This window comes from Lonchura striata, chromosome 2, assembly GCF_046129695.1.
Source record: "Lonchura striata isolate bLonStr1 chromosome 2, bLonStr1.mat, whole genome shotgun sequence".
Lineage (NCBI taxonomy): Eukaryota > Metazoa > Chordata > Aves > Passeriformes > Estrildidae > Lonchura > Lonchura striata.
In genome coordinates, this window is record NC_134604.1 from 33,077,202 (window position 1) to 33,094,524 (window position 17,323).

Consider the following 17,323-nt stretch of genomic DNA (forward strand, 5'->3'; position numbering starts at 1 on the left):
ACTGGTAATACTAAACCACCTTTTAGACCAGATCTAACACTTTTATTTATTAAGGGTAAAATTAAGTAAATGAGTTTGCAATTACTTAGTGAACAGAGCACAGTGATTATGTCAAGATGTGAAAGAACCAAGAAAGGACCTCAAAGCTCTGCTTGAGGTAACAGATTGACTCCATAACATAAAGCCTTTGCTAGAACAGATTGTTTAGCTCCCATTTCTGCATTTTATCAAAGACAAACTGGAAATAGAAAACATTCAAAGATTTTTGACTTACAATCCTTGTAAATCAAAAGAACAAATGTCAACAGTAGCAAAATAGAACTTAATCTGGGATCAGAAAATAAATATTAAAGCAGAAAGTGAAAGTAGCCTGTTGGCAGGGTAATAAATTGCTTTATATTTACTTATAACCTTAATATCAAGGTATAAATGTACCATTAATAGATACGGATCAAGTTTAATAATTAAGCATTAGCAACTTTTCCTATTGAACTCTTACTATGGTAATTGGTACACAATACATCCACTGCTAATTAGATTTCTAAGAGCTTTGGAGAGCTGCATTAGATTGGGTTTGCCCCATAGCATCAAAGAACCATGGACAAACTGAGTTAAAGTTAGCTTTTGGGTGATTCTTAGACAATAAAAAGAAAGACGCTTTATAAAACACATCATAGTCCTAGCACACTTTTACTGTCAAAGCATTTTGCCTGCAGCAAGCAACACTGTTCTTCAAGTGAAGCTGCATCTGTACAGACTTCAAATGAACACAGAGCTGAAAAGTAGAGAGCTCTGACTCCAATAAAAAGGAACGACTGTTTTGGCTCCATAATATATTTTCCAGCCTTAGCTTTAATCTAAATCAAATGCCCATCTTTCTTGCTGTTCATGCCATGCAACCGCAGCACATGCTTAAGTATAGGAAAATTGCAAGTGCCTAACACCATCAAATTGTACTTCCATCTAGTCTGGAATCTACATCAGGCAGAGGATAATAACTTCTGTTTAAACAGGCAGAAACTATTCTCCATCACTAATTAATTCAGAAACTGTTCCACAGACCTAGCCAAACAGCTGCCGGGCATGGAGATCTGGACAATCAAACAGGTATTTTCTGTTTCTAAACTTCCTCCCAAGCAGTACAGCAATGGCAGAGACTTTACAATGCTCTGCTAGCACGTCTGGCATCTATAAGGTACAGGAACTGCTGGCAAAATATTAGCATAGCAACACATCTCATGGGAGTCTCTGCCATTAGAATCTTGCTAGAAATTAGCCCTCCAAGGCAGAACTCAATGCTATACAGACCCCACCAAATCCCAGCAAAAACCATGAAAATTTTTCTTGTCTAGCTGTCCATTGAATGGACATTCCTAAAATGGGGAATTCAATTTTAAAGTCATGTCTCTTCAGGAACTACTGAAATAGCAAATGTGCAGGGCAGTTCTGAGCTGCTTAAAGAGAGGCCTTGATTTCAATGGTTCCATCACTTTAATGCTGCATCCCTGACATGCCCCTACTTTTCTTCTTGGTGTTCTCACTGCATGAGACAGGCTTCTCTGGAGCTCATGGGATTTGCATAAGCTGTGTGTGTGCAAACCACTGATGGGCACTGTAATCACTGCACTGTCTGACTCTGAAAAGGGGCAAAAGTCAATCAAAAGCTAGTTAATTCAAATGAAAACCAGCTTCTGGTGCTTAATACACTTTATTATATTTTGTTTGTCGTTATCTCTCCAGACCAGTGACTCAGCCCTGTAAAACCTTCACCTGATGACAGTGTTGACACATGACAGCAGCCATCAGCTGCCATGGACACTTATTTATGTCTCCTCTCCTCATTTTGAAACAGCCCAGCAAGATAAATGAACTTCAGATTGCTAAATGCCATAAAGGTTTACACAAAATAATAGAAACTCTGCCTTTTAGCCTCAAACAAATGATTTAGCAAATCCTCCAGGTAAATTTCAAAAATGAACTGGCTTCAGCAAAAAACTTCAGAAATGACCAGTGTCTTGTTGTTTCCATGCAGCTCTGCCTGGCTCAGATGGGCACCCACCCCTCTGATACTAGATATCACTCTGAAGTATTTCCATTATCCAACCAGCGTAAAAAAAAAACAGATTAAATGCCAAACTATTGCAATGGGAGCCAACCTGAAGTCCAGTCACTTCTTCCCAATCACTTAAATGGGAACCATTCCAATGACCTCTGTTTGCCCTGGGGGATGAAAATGGTCATTAAAAGATAATTTCTGTGGTTGTTTTGACTAACAAGAGCAGATGGAAAACAGTCAAGTTCCCAATACCCATAGACTGCTATACAGATTAGACCATTAATTAATGACTAAGTTGTACCTCCACTCAGATTGTCCCCATGGCATTGAAAAGAGCAAGGTACTGCTTATGTGAAAAAAGGTATCTGCAACAAAATGAAACTGTGCAAATGTTTGGGGGGGGGGGAGGGGGAAGCCTAAAATCGGAGGAAAACACCAGTAATTTGTTTGCAAATAGATCATGTTACTTGGAATAATAAACAAGTTCTCAAGTTCTTGTTAAGAATTCCATAGTTCATTTCAAAATGCAAAATGTCTCAGTTTAACTTAGTAAAAGTACATTTTAACTCTCTCGTTCATTTCTTTTCTTTTGAGTTAGGTGATACAATTCTCATCTGCAACTTGACAGGATGTAAAAAATAATTACAAATGAAAAGGTTATTCATAATTTTTAAATGAGTTAATTAGTAAACCCCGCCAGAATCACTCATTACAGTAATTAATAATTGATTATACTTGAAATTAAACACAATTTTTCATCAAAATCTAATTAAATATCTGCCTTTTTTCTCGTTGATCAGAACACTAGGTCTGGTAGAGACAATCTTTGCTAAATATGTTTATGCTGAACTGAACCATTGGAATTGATTTTTAATAATTGGTAGTTCCCTTAGAAATTAGTAATTATGACCCATAATTACAGTGGTTCAACCTGCTCAGCATTTCTGGCACCTTGCCAGTGATCTGTGGTGTCTGGCAAATGCCACTGAATTCACCTGAATGGATAGAGGATAAAAAGGATGGGAGGGCACTCAATGGACCTTCCTTTTAACAACATTAACTGTGGTTTGAAGCAGGAGTGTGATCTTTTGTGAACTCTGAGACAGGGTTCTGAGTTGGAGAGCAGCAAACAAAACTGGTCTCTCTCTGTCAACCAGCACACACCTCTTCCTCCTCCTGGCACTGCTGTGCTGAGCTGAAATGATTGTCCTCTGACACACTGAGATTATGTCCAAAGGAACCATGTTCAGGGGAAGTATAAGGAGAATACCAGACAAATGTGAAAAGTGACTCCAAATGTACATAGCAAATGATGAAAACTGACTGCATATTTCATCAAATTGCTGCTGATTTAATGCTGGTTAATTAATCATTCCTGTTCCTCTTACAGGAGACATAAAAGTGACCAGAATATGATGCAAGGCAGAAGTGGAAAAATATCAGTCATAAAAGGAGTGTATATAAAAGGAACACAGTAAAAGCAATCCTTTGTGGTGGTGCTAATCATATTCACGTAAAATGAAAGCAAAATCTTTCGATCCAGACTAAGATTTGTAATTCTAACCACAACCTTTTATAGATCATTAGTGTACAGGAAGTCACAGCAAAATCAAAAAGACTCATTTGTGCCATAAGAAATGGGCTTTTTTTACCCACGATCACATCTAAAAGTGTCTGACAACTGGAGTTTGCACCACAGGCAGTTTAACATAGAAGTCTAGGAATGGACTTTTTAAAGATATTTTTAACTCATATATCAAACAGAACTGAAGAAAAAGTAATGGTAACATTCCAGCTTTACAGGCTTAAAAATACAATTTTCACTTCTAGCAGTTCAATTATTTTTGCAACAAACAATAAGAATGCTTTCTTGCAATAAACACTGACAAGCCGCATAAAACAAAGAAATTCAGATCATGCACAGTTAAAGAAAAATCCACTGCTTTTTCACCCAAGATGCAGATTTCACCAGCACCAGCTACTCTAAAAAGGCCCTGATGAGCCACAATCTCAACCCAGTCCTTCTCCATCCTCCTGGTCACCCTGTGAACTCCAATATAATTAGTTAAATGTCACAGTGTGTCAGCAAATGATAAAATGAAACCACATTTTTGTGTACCAGGATCTTGGTTCTGATCCTGTCCCATCAAAGTCAACATTGACGGACCTGGATGTCACTGAGACTGGGACATGGACTTCACCACCTGTTTTAATGGGATGCTTAGAGAAAACCTGGTGGCTTTGCCTCACTCCAGGTACACTTTCCTCTGCAGGATGTAAACAGTCCATGATATTGAAGGGAGTACAACTCCCTCATGTGACTCATGTTTTACTAAGCCCTTCTGGCTTTATGACAGGTGTTAAGCTCCCTACCACAACACTGCAACACAAACAAGTCAACAGATGCCTTATTTCCCCATCACTTCGTACCACAGTCTTGACCTTCTGTTTCCCAAACATTAGCAGTACGGGAGGGTTTGCAGAAAAATGAAATAAAAGAAAGAAAAACAAACAGCAACAAGCTTACCTATGAAATAGGCCAGCAGGATCACCAGCGTGACTGAGATGACAATGGCACTCAGAGCAGCACATTTCCAGTTACAGTACTTATAGGGTTTCTTCAGGTTAAAGGCAGGCCTAGAAAAGGTACTTCTGGGAAGGGGCCTAGGGGGAGGCGAGTACACAGTGCTGGACGTCAGGGGATATCCTGGCGACGTTGTACAAAAAAGGGGAGAAGTGCCTCCAGGTTTGAACAGGAAGTGCCTGAGGGAAGAAAGACCAACAGCAAGTGACTCCTCACACAAATCGATGCTGAGGGAGGTGTGAGGTGGGAGAATGGCGACTGCTGCCAGGACGAGGAAAGCAGCTCCACACAATGCTGGCTACGGACATGGATGGCATGCACAAAAGAGAAGAATAAAAATCAAAGGCAAGTCACAAAGAGTAAAAGAAAACAAAACCAAACAACAAAAATCACAGTGCCAACAATGCCACAGAGAACTCTTCAAGGGCGGGAGTCCACTCTGTGGAAGAGCTGGCGTTAGAGTGAGATGAAAACCCCAAGCACTGCTACGACAGACTGGTGGCACGGGCAGAACTGGGAGCCTGCTCCCACTCCCACAGGAATGCCCTACGGAGGCTGAAGAGGAGCAGAGGTCAGATTAAAGAAGGGAGGGTATTTATCAATTTATTGATCACTGCATGAGAGCGTTTTTTGTGTGGCATCGGTGAATGGAGATGGGGTAAAAGAGCTTAAGCCATTCCATAGCACCCAAATTGTCACAGAGGGGAATATTCACACTGTCCCCATCCAGCAAATTTAAGTGTCAGACAAAGGCGCGGCTAAAAGCATCAAAGCCCTGTGTATTGCCAGTGGGAAGAGGCACCTGCTTCCATAAAGCAGTCCAGAGCACCTTGGATTGAAGGCTACTTTTAAAAAAGTGTGAATTACTGTCAAAGGCAACAGCATTTCCTGTCCAGTGACACATTGGGAGGCACCACATTTTGCCCATTATGACAAACACAGCCTGAGAGCCAGCCCACGAGCACCTCAGGTGATGCTCATGGAAGTCAGCATGAAAAGAACACACTGAAGCCCATGAGCTCCTGAAATGAAATGTCCCAGTAAAACTTCTGTCCATGGGAATATTAAATGAAAAACCTGATTTTGGTGGGACATCATGCTGTAAAAGGCATTTAAATTCTGGGAATGAAACCTGGGAAATGGAGTGGACTAATCTACCACCATGCTTCTGTAAAACAAAAATGCAGCTTGTGAGGACTGAGAAGCAGCTCCAATGCCCTTTGCACATTCTGCCATGGCTTATGGAGCCAGATTTGCAGCCAGAGTAAATGCAATCAGCATGGATTCATGGGAATCAGTCAGTAGTTAATACCAGATGAAGAGGTCACTCTATTTTCCCCATGAAGTTATTTGTGCAGTCACAGGGGGAAACTTCACATGCAGAAACATCACAGGGAAGAAAAGCCACCAATTCATGCAGGAAAATGTAACATATAATTATCCAAAATAGGTGTCTGTAATAATACAGCCATGGTTCTATATTGGTACTCTAAGCATGACTGCTCAGCATTAGAGAAAGATTCTTCATTTCTACTAATGCTCAAAATAAAAAAAATATTTTTACAATAAGTCAGATACTATCCTGTTTTGGAAAAGTATTTATTTAGATAGCAATGTATCTGTTCTGAGAAGAGGTACCTGCAGTGTTCAAGCACACCAATAAGCTCTTGTGTGAATGATGGTTACCAAATTATGAGTTGCCAACACAAGAATCAACAGTTTTGGCACCAACTGTCAAGTTGGAAGTCATTTATAATTTAAAATTTACATGATCAAAATTTGTATGATCAAAATTTGTGTAAAGATTCCAGAATGGGTGGTTAAAGTCAAACTCCAAGGCTTGGCTTACAAACACCACTAGCAGACACTTGTCAGATAATGTATGTGGAAGACATCAATTTAACAGTGAAGTATCAGGCTGTCAGCACAATAAAGGTTTCCGATTTTTATGAAAATTAAATTAATTTTAGTTAATATGAGAGTTGAAATTACTGTAGGTACTTCTTAGAAATCATATGACTATCAAAACAATAAGGGGATAAAAAGCAAGTGGCATGCAGTGTCTCACTAGCATATTAATGAGTTTTCCATTAATATGTACAGGACACAATGACCCAGAAATTAATTTTTTAAAGCCATATTGGAAGAGGTCAGCAATGGTGTTGCCCTTAAACATCACTGATATGACCAAATGCTTTCATGCAAAGATCATAATGACTGTACAGTAAACAGGAAGACCACGTAAGTGTCACATACCCATCATTGTAAGCACCGTCATGTCGGGAGGAGGTGAGAATGTCCATCTCAATGAGGTTGTCCTGCAATGTCTCTAGGAATGTCTGCTTTGCTATGTTTCTACATACATATGGAAACATGAATGAAGCCAGTGAGTCATGCATATATGAAGTGTGATCTTATAAACCCCAATGGTTATAGTGCAGTTGGGCATGGAATTAGAATGATGGACCATATATTTATATGTATAAAATGCTACACATATACATATATAGCTTTTTAAAATGTTCACTTCTTTATATATACACTATATATATATGCATATACACACATACAAGCACACACACCCATGTGCATGTATCAAAAAAGGGGATGTCTGTTCATTGCACATTATTTATTGCCAGTGACACGTGAAACCTTCCAAACTCCTGGATCCAAAGAAACAGATTTCAATCCAGCCCAGCTATAATCTGGTTATACTCCTGCACCTGTGTTACTGTAACTCTGAAAAGGCACAGTACAGTATCTGTATCCCACTGTGGCCAGCACTTTGGTAGCACTCTTGCATCTAACTTTGTTATGGATGTCCAGCAAAAATCTGCCACTTCTTTGCTTTGGTTTCAGTTTTGGATTTGAGAGCATTTTCGTTTCCAATTTGATTCTTTTCCTCTGTAGAATAATAACTAAGCATATAGAGTAAAAAGTAAATTTTCCAAATGTAAATTTTGCTCAAGATGAGTATTCCAAATCAAAGTCTCTTGATGATAAAGAGATGTAAGCTAGAAACAGGTTAAGCTGTAACCCAAACTCCAACACCAGAGTATTGGCTATAATTTGGATAATATAGGCAATAAGCAAGATACTTAGGGCCTGCACATGCAAATGCTTGGGACTGACACTGCACACAGCAGCGATATTTTGCAGTATTTGTCCTCCTGGCATGTTCTTTTAAGAGTCACATTCTGACCTACAAATTCTAAGCTGTTCTGTACTTTTTGAAGAGAATAGCAGGAACATTAAGAATTAACTCAGAGGCACAGCTGGGAACAAACAGTCTTTCTCACCTTTGGGCTTGTTTCTCAAGACCTGGCAAAAGAACATTCTTCCCATGTTTTTTAAAACAAAATACAGTCCTGATTTTGCCCATGTCTGTTTTCAGCATCAAAACTGAATCTAAGCCTGACTGCGAATAAATCCCCTGGCAAAAAAAAAATGTAACAGCATTGTGACATTTTATCACTTATGCAGGATTAAGAGCCTAGAGGGTCTAAGTGACATGAACTCAAACAAGAATTCCTGTGAAAGAAACTGGATTCAGGAAACATGCTAAACCAAGAGAAACCAGTCCTGTCACATTGCACAAACCTTGATACTGTTTCTTCTAAAATATTCTCAAACTTAAGTTTCATTTCTACTTCCTCCTCTTCTCACTGCTAATGCCAGCACTTGTTTAGCTCAACTCCTTGCTTTTGGAGGCCTTTGGGCTGCTTTGACAGAGCAGATCTACTCCTTGGTCTGAATGAAAGTGAAGTAACTCCTATTCATAGCTTTGGAATAAAGTGGATCAACATGCATGAGCTGTGTGCCATAGCACTTGAGACATCAATCCATTCCCAAGTGTTTGTGGCTTCCTCACATTCCCTAGGAATGCAGAAAAGACTGGATGCTGAGCTCAATGCAAAAAGAAGCAGCATATGTGCATGGACTGAGCATTTAATGGGTAAGAGGCAAGGCACCTGGCAACACACCAATCAATAACAGTTCATCCTTAGTTAAAATCCATGTCAAATTGGTTCCATGAATTTCAGTTGTGGATTGTCAACAGAACAGAAGAGGGGAGGGTTACACAATCTCATAATGTATGCATTTGTAGCAGATAGGTCGCTGGGTCACCTGAGGGACTGATGCATGACTTTCTTCCTCAGGGAAGGCTCACGGAGTCTGCTCCCTTGGAGATTACCTGTAAATCACTGGCTAGTTACAAAACACTCTCTCCTAGCCAGTAGTGGTGGCAGAAATCTGACCTTACATGATTACCACGTGAAATTTCCTGGGAATGGAAGTCTCCTGAAAAACTGCTGGTTTGTCAACTAAATGTCCATCTAGTTAGCATTTGTTTGCTCCCACAAGGTTTCATATAAAGGAACAGAAAGGAGGCCACAGAAGGAAGAAGACTGAGGAATAAATATGGGGGGAACTTACCTGTCAAGAGTGACTGCTGAGCAAAGATCTTCTCATCACAACCTTGATAATATATGGCTTTTAAAGCAACAAAAAAGGGAGCAGACAGGAAAAGAAAGAGGAGAAAGGAGAAACAGAGAAAAGGGAGTAAAGGGAAACTAATGAAAAGGAGGGAGAGAAGAGGAGGGGCTCTTCCTCTTGCAACATACAAAATTCTCAGATATGCTTATCCTGTCAGTTGTATATTTGTGCTGCATATCTCTGCTTGCCATTGCATTATGGTTTAGAAATTTCCAGGCAGTGACAAAGCAGTCTGAATTCCCAGTTCTGAAAACTGCCTGGAGTCCATGGCAGCCAAAATCAAGCCACTTCAAACTCTGCAGGCATGTTCCACAGCCTGTGACAATCCTTGTTTAAAAGATGCAGCTTTTTTCTTTTTGTGTTCTCTCTCTGTTGACTAATATGGGATTATAAAAAACCCAACAGAAATACAATTCCATTTTTGACATGAGATTACTATAATCTCCTAACTTCAAAAGCCTTTATTCTTAGATTAATGTCTCTTGGCCAGGATTTATATTTCTACATATTGGATATTTTATTTTCTTAGGTGATGGTCTTTTTATTTGGTTCTAAAAATCTTTGCAGTGGAGAAAATGGGGAACATTAGTCTCATGGAAGAGGCTGAATTGGGCATCCAAGTTTGCTAAACAGTTCTGAAGCCTGGTCTTTTATGTCTACACAATTCCCACTAAAAGAAATGGAAGACCTCTGCATGCCAGAAGAGCTGACTGTCAGAGTAGAAGTTGGTCACAGATATATTGATCAGCTATGCATCTCAGCCTCCTCTTTATGACACCATCATAACACATTTTATTGTCTTAATGTTGTATAAGTGAAGGAACAGTCAGCAGTGTTCATTTGGTGTTGGAAAATTTTGTGCTGTTGGCACAAAATTACGTATTTTCCAACATGCTCGTTGTCAAAAAGAAACACTGGGTGAAATACACCATTTCAACCAGTGTGTCAAAAGCCTCACCATCAGTCTTGAAACGATCTGTTTTCTACCAAATTAATAAAATGGCTAGACTGAGGACCAAGTACAAATGTGACTGATCTGTGATGCTAGAGTGAAATCATCAAATAATGCAGAAAGAGCCCTTCATGCAGGTAGACTTCCAACTGCCAATCTGATTAACAGCAATAATGTGACCAATCCAACCTGCAACAAGAGCACTCTGCTTCAGCTCTTGAAAAATTTTCATCCACAATGATTTCATAGAAGAAATGAGGACAGCCTTTAAGGTTTTGCACTACTAAAACAGTGTATTATGTTTTCTATAAAGAATTCACCACCTGGCTAGGAAAAGGCACAGGACTTCCTTCAGAATTATAGAGGATTATTACAAAAGAGTTGCAGAAGTAGGGTCTAAGTATTTTTTAATGCAATTTTAATAAGAATTATCACATAAAACTCAATGCTTTGGTATTTGTGCTTGATAATTACTAACACAATATAATTACTAAAACTGTTGCCAAATCACACTTGCAATATTTGCTTATAATTTTGTCTTAATCTTTTGGATCCAGTTCTTAGTTGAGTCTTTTTAATCAAGCAGTCACAGAAAAATTAATTATCTTTAAATGTCACAAAATGTGATATTGAGGTTGTTTTAGAAGTTTCAGAGGGCCAGCAGATATAGCTCATTCTCAAAAAGATTGATAGATGTGCTCATTTAAAAAAAAAACAAACATTCTCTTAGCAGAAGTTTGCAAAACTGGGTACAATTTGTCCCATGATACAGCTAGAACTATTGCTGCCTTTCAGTGAGAGTCCTACCAGCAGTGATGTGACAAATTTGGGCCTTGTGTCAGTTTTCAGTTATTGTATGATTTTTGCCATCTGAAATCTTGTTGGTTTGAGAAAGTAAGACAAAGACAGTTGAGTAAGTGCACCATGTTTTAGGCTTGGAAAACTCCTTTGCAGACTGAAAAAGACACCACGTATGGGAGCTAATGACTCCAGCATCCCCAGTGGCTGCTTGGTAGCAAAGGAAATGGTGAAGCAAAACCTCTGGAGAAAGCAAGTGGGACTGCAAGTAGATGCACTCACCATCAGATAGGAGGACTGAGGCTGAGGGACTGTGAGAGCTCTCTTTTCCAGAACCTACACAGAATCTGAACAAAGGTATGGACTACAACAACTTGGCACACCCTTGTCACAACCTTCAGGTGTTGCATAGGTGGAAAAGAATTTGAGAGCTAAATGGCAACACCGTTAAATGACTGAAGGTAGGCTATCCAGTGTTTCATGCTTGCTGGAGCAATGTTTAAAAGGGCAGCAGCTGACATCTCTTCATTAGGTGAAACAAGATCAACCTTTCCTGAATTACGTACTATGAAAGTACTGCTTGATGAGGCACAGCTACAAGGCTAAATCTTTTCAATATACTGACTGATTTCAGTTTTTTAAATAGGTTATTGATTTATCCTACCACATAGGAAGAAAAGACATTAAAAGAGAATAAAAGAAAGAAAACCAAGAACATTTTAATCTATGATCCTGATTCCAATTATAAATGAGGAAAATAACCTTATAAACGGCTGGTAAAGACAACATTTTTAGTTTATGAAAGAAGAGCAATTTCCTCTTCTCCTGGTCCAAATAAAAAGACACAAGGAATAATAAATACAACGCAAAATGCGTAAGTCAAACACCAGTTCACAAACTAGGTGGCTGGCTATGCAAATGTGTGTATGTTCCATAACATCCTGAGCACACACAGTAAGAACATTGTAAGTGCTAAAGAAGGTGATCTACCTTGTCTCCAGTGGGATGTTGCTGTTGAGTAACCAGTTGTCCTGAGCATGGGCTGGCTCTTGAGTAGTGGCTGGCTGTTCTCCAGAGAGAGAGTGGTCCGTAGGAGCTGGGCTCGGGTTGCTGCGTGGAGTGAAGTTCCCTCTGTTCAGGGAATTGATGGAGGCTGCGTGATGCTGATTTGGGGTGTGAGCATGTGATATTGGAGGTGGTGGAGTTCGAAGTCTTGAATGATTTTGAATATTTGGAGGATGATCTAAAATGCAAGCAAAATACTTTTAAGGTTCATGATTTGAGTAGTTTCATACTGGGTTTATTTATGTGCAGACATGAAAGCTGGGGTGTCACACATCCTAAATGAAACTCATAGCCTTGTTCCACATGTTCTAATGACACAGCATTGATCCCTGAGCCAGCTAGAAAAATAGCTCAGTCTCATGCACAAAAGTTATGAAAGTTTAAAGCACTGCAGAAAGGCTGTCCTGACAGCCAAGTTAACTTCGATGAACAACTGCAGGTTGCAAACTGCAATCTATCTGTGGCACTGATTTGTGATAAAGCATGAAAAATACACCCAGTCTGGACAGATAACATGTTAGAACCAGTTTATGATGGATATACAGCTCCCAGAGAAGTTTGTTCTGCCCATTTTGCCTCAGAACTTTCAATATTAAGTCAAGAAGAAGACTAAAAATAAATTTAATCATAGACTGGGTTTAGTGAAAGCCAGAAAAGCATGTCAGGGTTATACAATTTAACAAAATCCAATAGTTTGTACTGTTAGAAATGTACTCAAAACTGAATAAAAAATGCACGTGGCATAAAAGCTGATGTGTCAGGAAAATGAAACAAGAAAAAAGATGTTAAAGATCAGTGATATGGCTACTTTGAGTAAATCTCAGAGTATTTCTTAGCCAAGAGACTGAAGAATGCAGACTGAGGAAGCCAAACACCTAGGAAAGGTGAAGCAAGTGCTGATTATATCTGTATTTTTACTTTTTTCGCTAATTAATTGTATCAGACATGTAATGATACTTTTGAAATTTTGATTAGGACTTGGATTTAGGAGAGGAACAGAAAAAGCATTCACAGTGTCTCTGCAGCTTTTTAGATAGTTAAACATATGAAATAACACATGGCAATGTGTGAGAGAGACATCCTGCCCCTCCTCACCCTGTGTTGACTCACACTGCCTCGTCATTAACTATGGCTGGTTATACCAGAACCTAATGGTGTTTCAGGTGGTCTAGCAAAAAAAAAGTGCTAATTACAAGGGTGCCATTATTCTGGACTGGACATATATTTACCTCTGACTTGGACAGGATAGACATGCAAACAGGGGTATATATTCCATAGGGAGAACTGAGTGGTTTTAGGGTCCCAATCTTAAAAGCCAATTTTACCCTAAATCCCCAGAAAGGTCATATACATACCTACTGGTCTCTCTATTTTATGTCAGTAACACAGAAAACAAGAAGTTCAAAAAAGATATCCATACTGGTCATCTACATTTGGACAGACAGACTTCTCAAGGGAATCTAAGGAACTACTAAAAAAAAAAATCTAACTTAGCAGGGCTCAATCAAAATTTAAAAAGTCCTATAATGCCAGTAATGCTGGCTTTGACTTGCACATCAGCCAGCAAATGAAAGGGAAGAGCAATAAGCATGGACTGTACAAACAAGAAGTATCAGAACTAAACCAGCTTCACCTCAGTTCTTCAGCACCTTGTGAATCAGTGTCCAACAGTTCTTGGACTGGATATTGCTGGAGACTGTTGCTTAGTTGAAATCTTGACCATCGAGGTAATAAAAACAACAGTGAAGGAATTCTACACCTAGTTTAGTTAAATTAATGACTCTTCTACTCAAAAGACAGGAATCAGGATAGGAAGAGTCCAGCTGAGGGAGATGAACACAAATAGAGAACTTCCAACTTTTAGGGCTGACACTCTATCACCATTAATAAGAGCTTAATTCATCCCAGAGAAAATGACTTATCTATTCAGGAGAAACAAGAGGTTTCCAAGACCAGCTATTTAAGTTTTCAGCATAGCTCATGTCTGAGATGAATACTATGCAACCTACAAAGGGGCTAAATGGGTGGATCTTGGAATAAGTAATAGGCATTCTGCAAAGTTCTCCTGCTATTGGTTGACTTTTCCTTCTGGAGGCACCGTTCTCACATTGTGAGTCAAAGCCTGTTTACAAAGATCTTTTATGTAAATTCCAATTTACACCATATTATTACAGACACATTGCAGATGCTATTATGGATAATGCTTTTGAATCAAGTAAAAATGTGTTATTTTCATTCTCTATTTTCATATTCTCCGTGATTTCTTTGCTAAGTAAAGACAGCACATCTATCTTACTCTGGTCTATGTGATTTTTCACAGGATTTTATAGTTTGCATTTTGGTTTTTCTGACATTTAAGTAGCTTTTCCTTCCAGAATGTTTTTTTATTTCATTCATATACAAATTCTGAACACTTATGTCATGTCTGAGCACTACGGAATTTAATATACCTTAACTAGAATTAGTAATTATTTCCCTTGCCTTATGATACTTTTTTTTTATTGTCTTCTTCTCAAATTAAGGAACATCAGAAACAAGGTATAGACAAAAGCACAAGCCAGGAAATTATCCTACTGAAAATTACTGCAGCTGTGCAGGATTTTCTTGATGCAAAAAAAACTTGTTAAGGTTCTTACCCTCTGCTGTGACCAAGCTCCTATGGGATTTGCAATGAAAGGGAAAAAAAAAATCTTTCTTGATTTCCTAAAATTTCAACTTTCCCCTTTTTTGAGTATGCTTGGAGAAGCTGCAGATGCCTCATTGCTGGAAGTATTCAAGGACAGGCTGGATGGGTGTTTGAGCAACTCAGTCTAACAAAAGGTGTTCCTGCCCATGGCAGAGGGTTGGAACTAGAGTCTTAAAGGGTCCATCCCAAACCTGTGATTCTATGACTATTAACTAGACCCACAATGTTTGAGTGATATAAACTGTGTGGCTGTATTTCCCCACAGGAAGGAGAACTTAATGCTGGCTGCAATGGCTCTTACATCATGTACGTGTGTAGATTTTACCCAGTGGGAAGATGCTCAGATCATTCGCTGTCTATTGCACAGAACTGAATTTTTACAGATCTCACCACATAGGTGGGATACAGGGGAAGTCTGATACAGCTCTCTACATCTATCAGCAAACCTTTACTGGGACAACAGCAGAACAGGAATTCAGAAAAGTTTATAAAGGAGCAGAACACCATGGCCAGTGAACAAATTGTACAAGATTCTCCAAGACCTTTCTTAACCAAGTATAAGATAGCTAAATGTGATTGTCTGTAAGTAATCTTTGTTTACTCCAAAAGAGAGAGTTTTCAACATTTTCCTTATTGCAATTTTCCTTCTTGGTTTCTAAAAAGACACAGACTTTATCATTCCCTCTCTACTTGTTAGAATGAAAAACTTGACATGAGCTACTCAGAGGGATCAGCTGAGCTAACAGAACACCACAGATTACAACAAACACCTTGTAAAGCACCTCTCCCCCACCTATCCAAATTTCTAATAGTCTCAGAGTCAAGCAAAACAGTTTAAGGGTTAATCTGTGTCTTGAAGGGAGAACAGAAGAGACCTGTCTATAGCAAAGGAGTCTTAGACACCAGTCCCAGTCTTAGACACCAGGGGCCAATGAAAGAGCATCCCAGAGATAAAGTTCAACATTTCTAGAAGACAGGCTGTGAACCATGGAAGTCTAAATAGCCAGAACTTAAAGAGCTCTCCATAAGCCTCTAACAGGTAGCCACACTGTATCTAACATGTCTGTATTCAAATGTAAAGAAACTTTGGAAATCTGAATGCACAAAACAGATTGAAATCTGCTTTTATGTTGAGTTTTTTGTGGCTTTTTTTTAACTTGTTTTCTAACATTAAAATGTCATTGAGAAACACTAGCTTGGTAATCACAGATAAAGCAGAGCTGAAAGATAATACAGTTAATGAAGCTTATACTTGGTACATGCTAGAGACCCTTGACAGAAAGCTGTGAATGAAGAGCTGAATAAATGTGAACCATAAAAGATTACAGTGAGGACCTAGTATGACAAAATTCAATTAAAGGTCTGAACCTCATGTTCCTTTTCTCTCCCTCAACCTTTAATGAGTAGTACTGTTTTGAAATTAGACTATGTAACAATTACACTTTCTGATTCATTAGGTTTCGTGATTGTGTTCAGAGCAAATGTGCTAACCTGAGTGAAAAATACATTCTCATATTTTCCCCAGCTTATTCTGTTCCTCCACACATTTGTCATTTGTACGTCTGCTCACATTCAGACAGACTGATGCCTAACTGATGTCTGGATTAGGTACAGGAAATATTTCTCTTTACTCACTGTATATATTGCCAGGTGGAATGAATCACTCTGTGCTCCCTTGAACCTCAGCTCCACAGTAGCTGTGATGATGAAGTTGCTAGTGTGACTTTGGACAATAGTGCTTGTGCCCACTCACAAGGATAAACACCCCCAGCCCCCATCCTGCCACCTCTTGCAGAAGAAACTATTCTTTTTTAAACAACATACTCTGCATTCAATTGACAGGACAGCAAAGAGCTATGCTTCAGCTACAGGACCCACTTCAGTCTGCTGCATTTGTACAGTCACAGCACTTGCACCAGCCAGCTGAAATCACCTTCACAGGGCTCCCTGTCCCATTGGGTGCCACTCAGTATGGGAACTGGGTGGCTTCTCTCATTAATCTGATGAGACATTTAATGTCAGGTGGACTAGGAAAAACTGAACTGGGTCTTTTGCATCACCTTTGTAGGAGACACAGGGAATTTACTATTGGAAGTGAGACTGCTTGCCAAAAACAGCTTCCCTATCAGACACATGCCAAGCCAATGGTGGTGTCTGCAAAATGAAAAGGGAGCAGAATATTTAACCCCCAGTTTGGCAGATAATGGAAAAATATTAGGAGGAAAATCAAAGCGGGAGGAGCTGCCTGCTTGAAGGGTACCCTAGCAGCTTTTGATTACAGCCAGGACAATTTGAAGACCCAGTTTTAATTCTATCTGCAGATAATCCAGCTGAATTTGCAACATCTAGACTTAGCTGAAGCAGTGTGCAAAGGTACCTCTTTTGTACCAAGCTGGTCCACCCCATGGCTGGCACTGATATTCTGTAACCTAGAACAGAATTTCCTCCTTCAAGGAATGTCTGACAACAGTGTTTGTCTCCATGGAAAGCCCAGTGAGGAAGCCACTGCACAGGAGGGTGAAAAGAGATGGAGAGAAATAGGTCACTCAGTAGTCAGATGATTTATCTGAGCAGATATAAAGTGTTTGCAAAAGTGTTTTCCCTCACTAACACTTAAAAACTAGAATCAGCATTACAACTGGAACAACTGTATCTCTCCTTAAGACACAAGACCACTGAATTTCA

The 17,323-nt window shown here is 39.3% G+C and overlaps 1 protein-coding gene across 14 annotated transcripts in view; it reads right to left on the reverse strand.

Moving 5' to 3' along the window:
* TENM4 (teneurin transmembrane protein 4) overlaps positions 1–17,323 on the reverse strand; it is a 1,541,819-nt gene that overhangs the window by 198,949 nt on the left and 1,325,547 nt on the right. For 11 of the 14 annotated variants that reach the window (XM_031505163.2, XM_077781309.1, XM_077781308.1 and 8 more), the window contains 3 exons: positions 11,878–12,130; positions 6,897–6,995; positions 4,584–4,819 (listed from right to left, as the gene is read on the reverse strand). In XM_031505163.2, the coding sequence (XP_031361023.2) occupies positions 4,584–4,819; positions 6,897–6,995; positions 11,878–12,130 (588 nt within the window). Of the gene's footprint in view, positions 1–4,583; positions 4,820–6,896; positions 6,996–9,077; positions 9,108–11,877; positions 12,131–17,323 lie in introns of those variants that run through there. The other 3 variants (XM_077781310.1, XM_021533846.3, XM_077781311.1) reach the window with 2 other exon arrangements.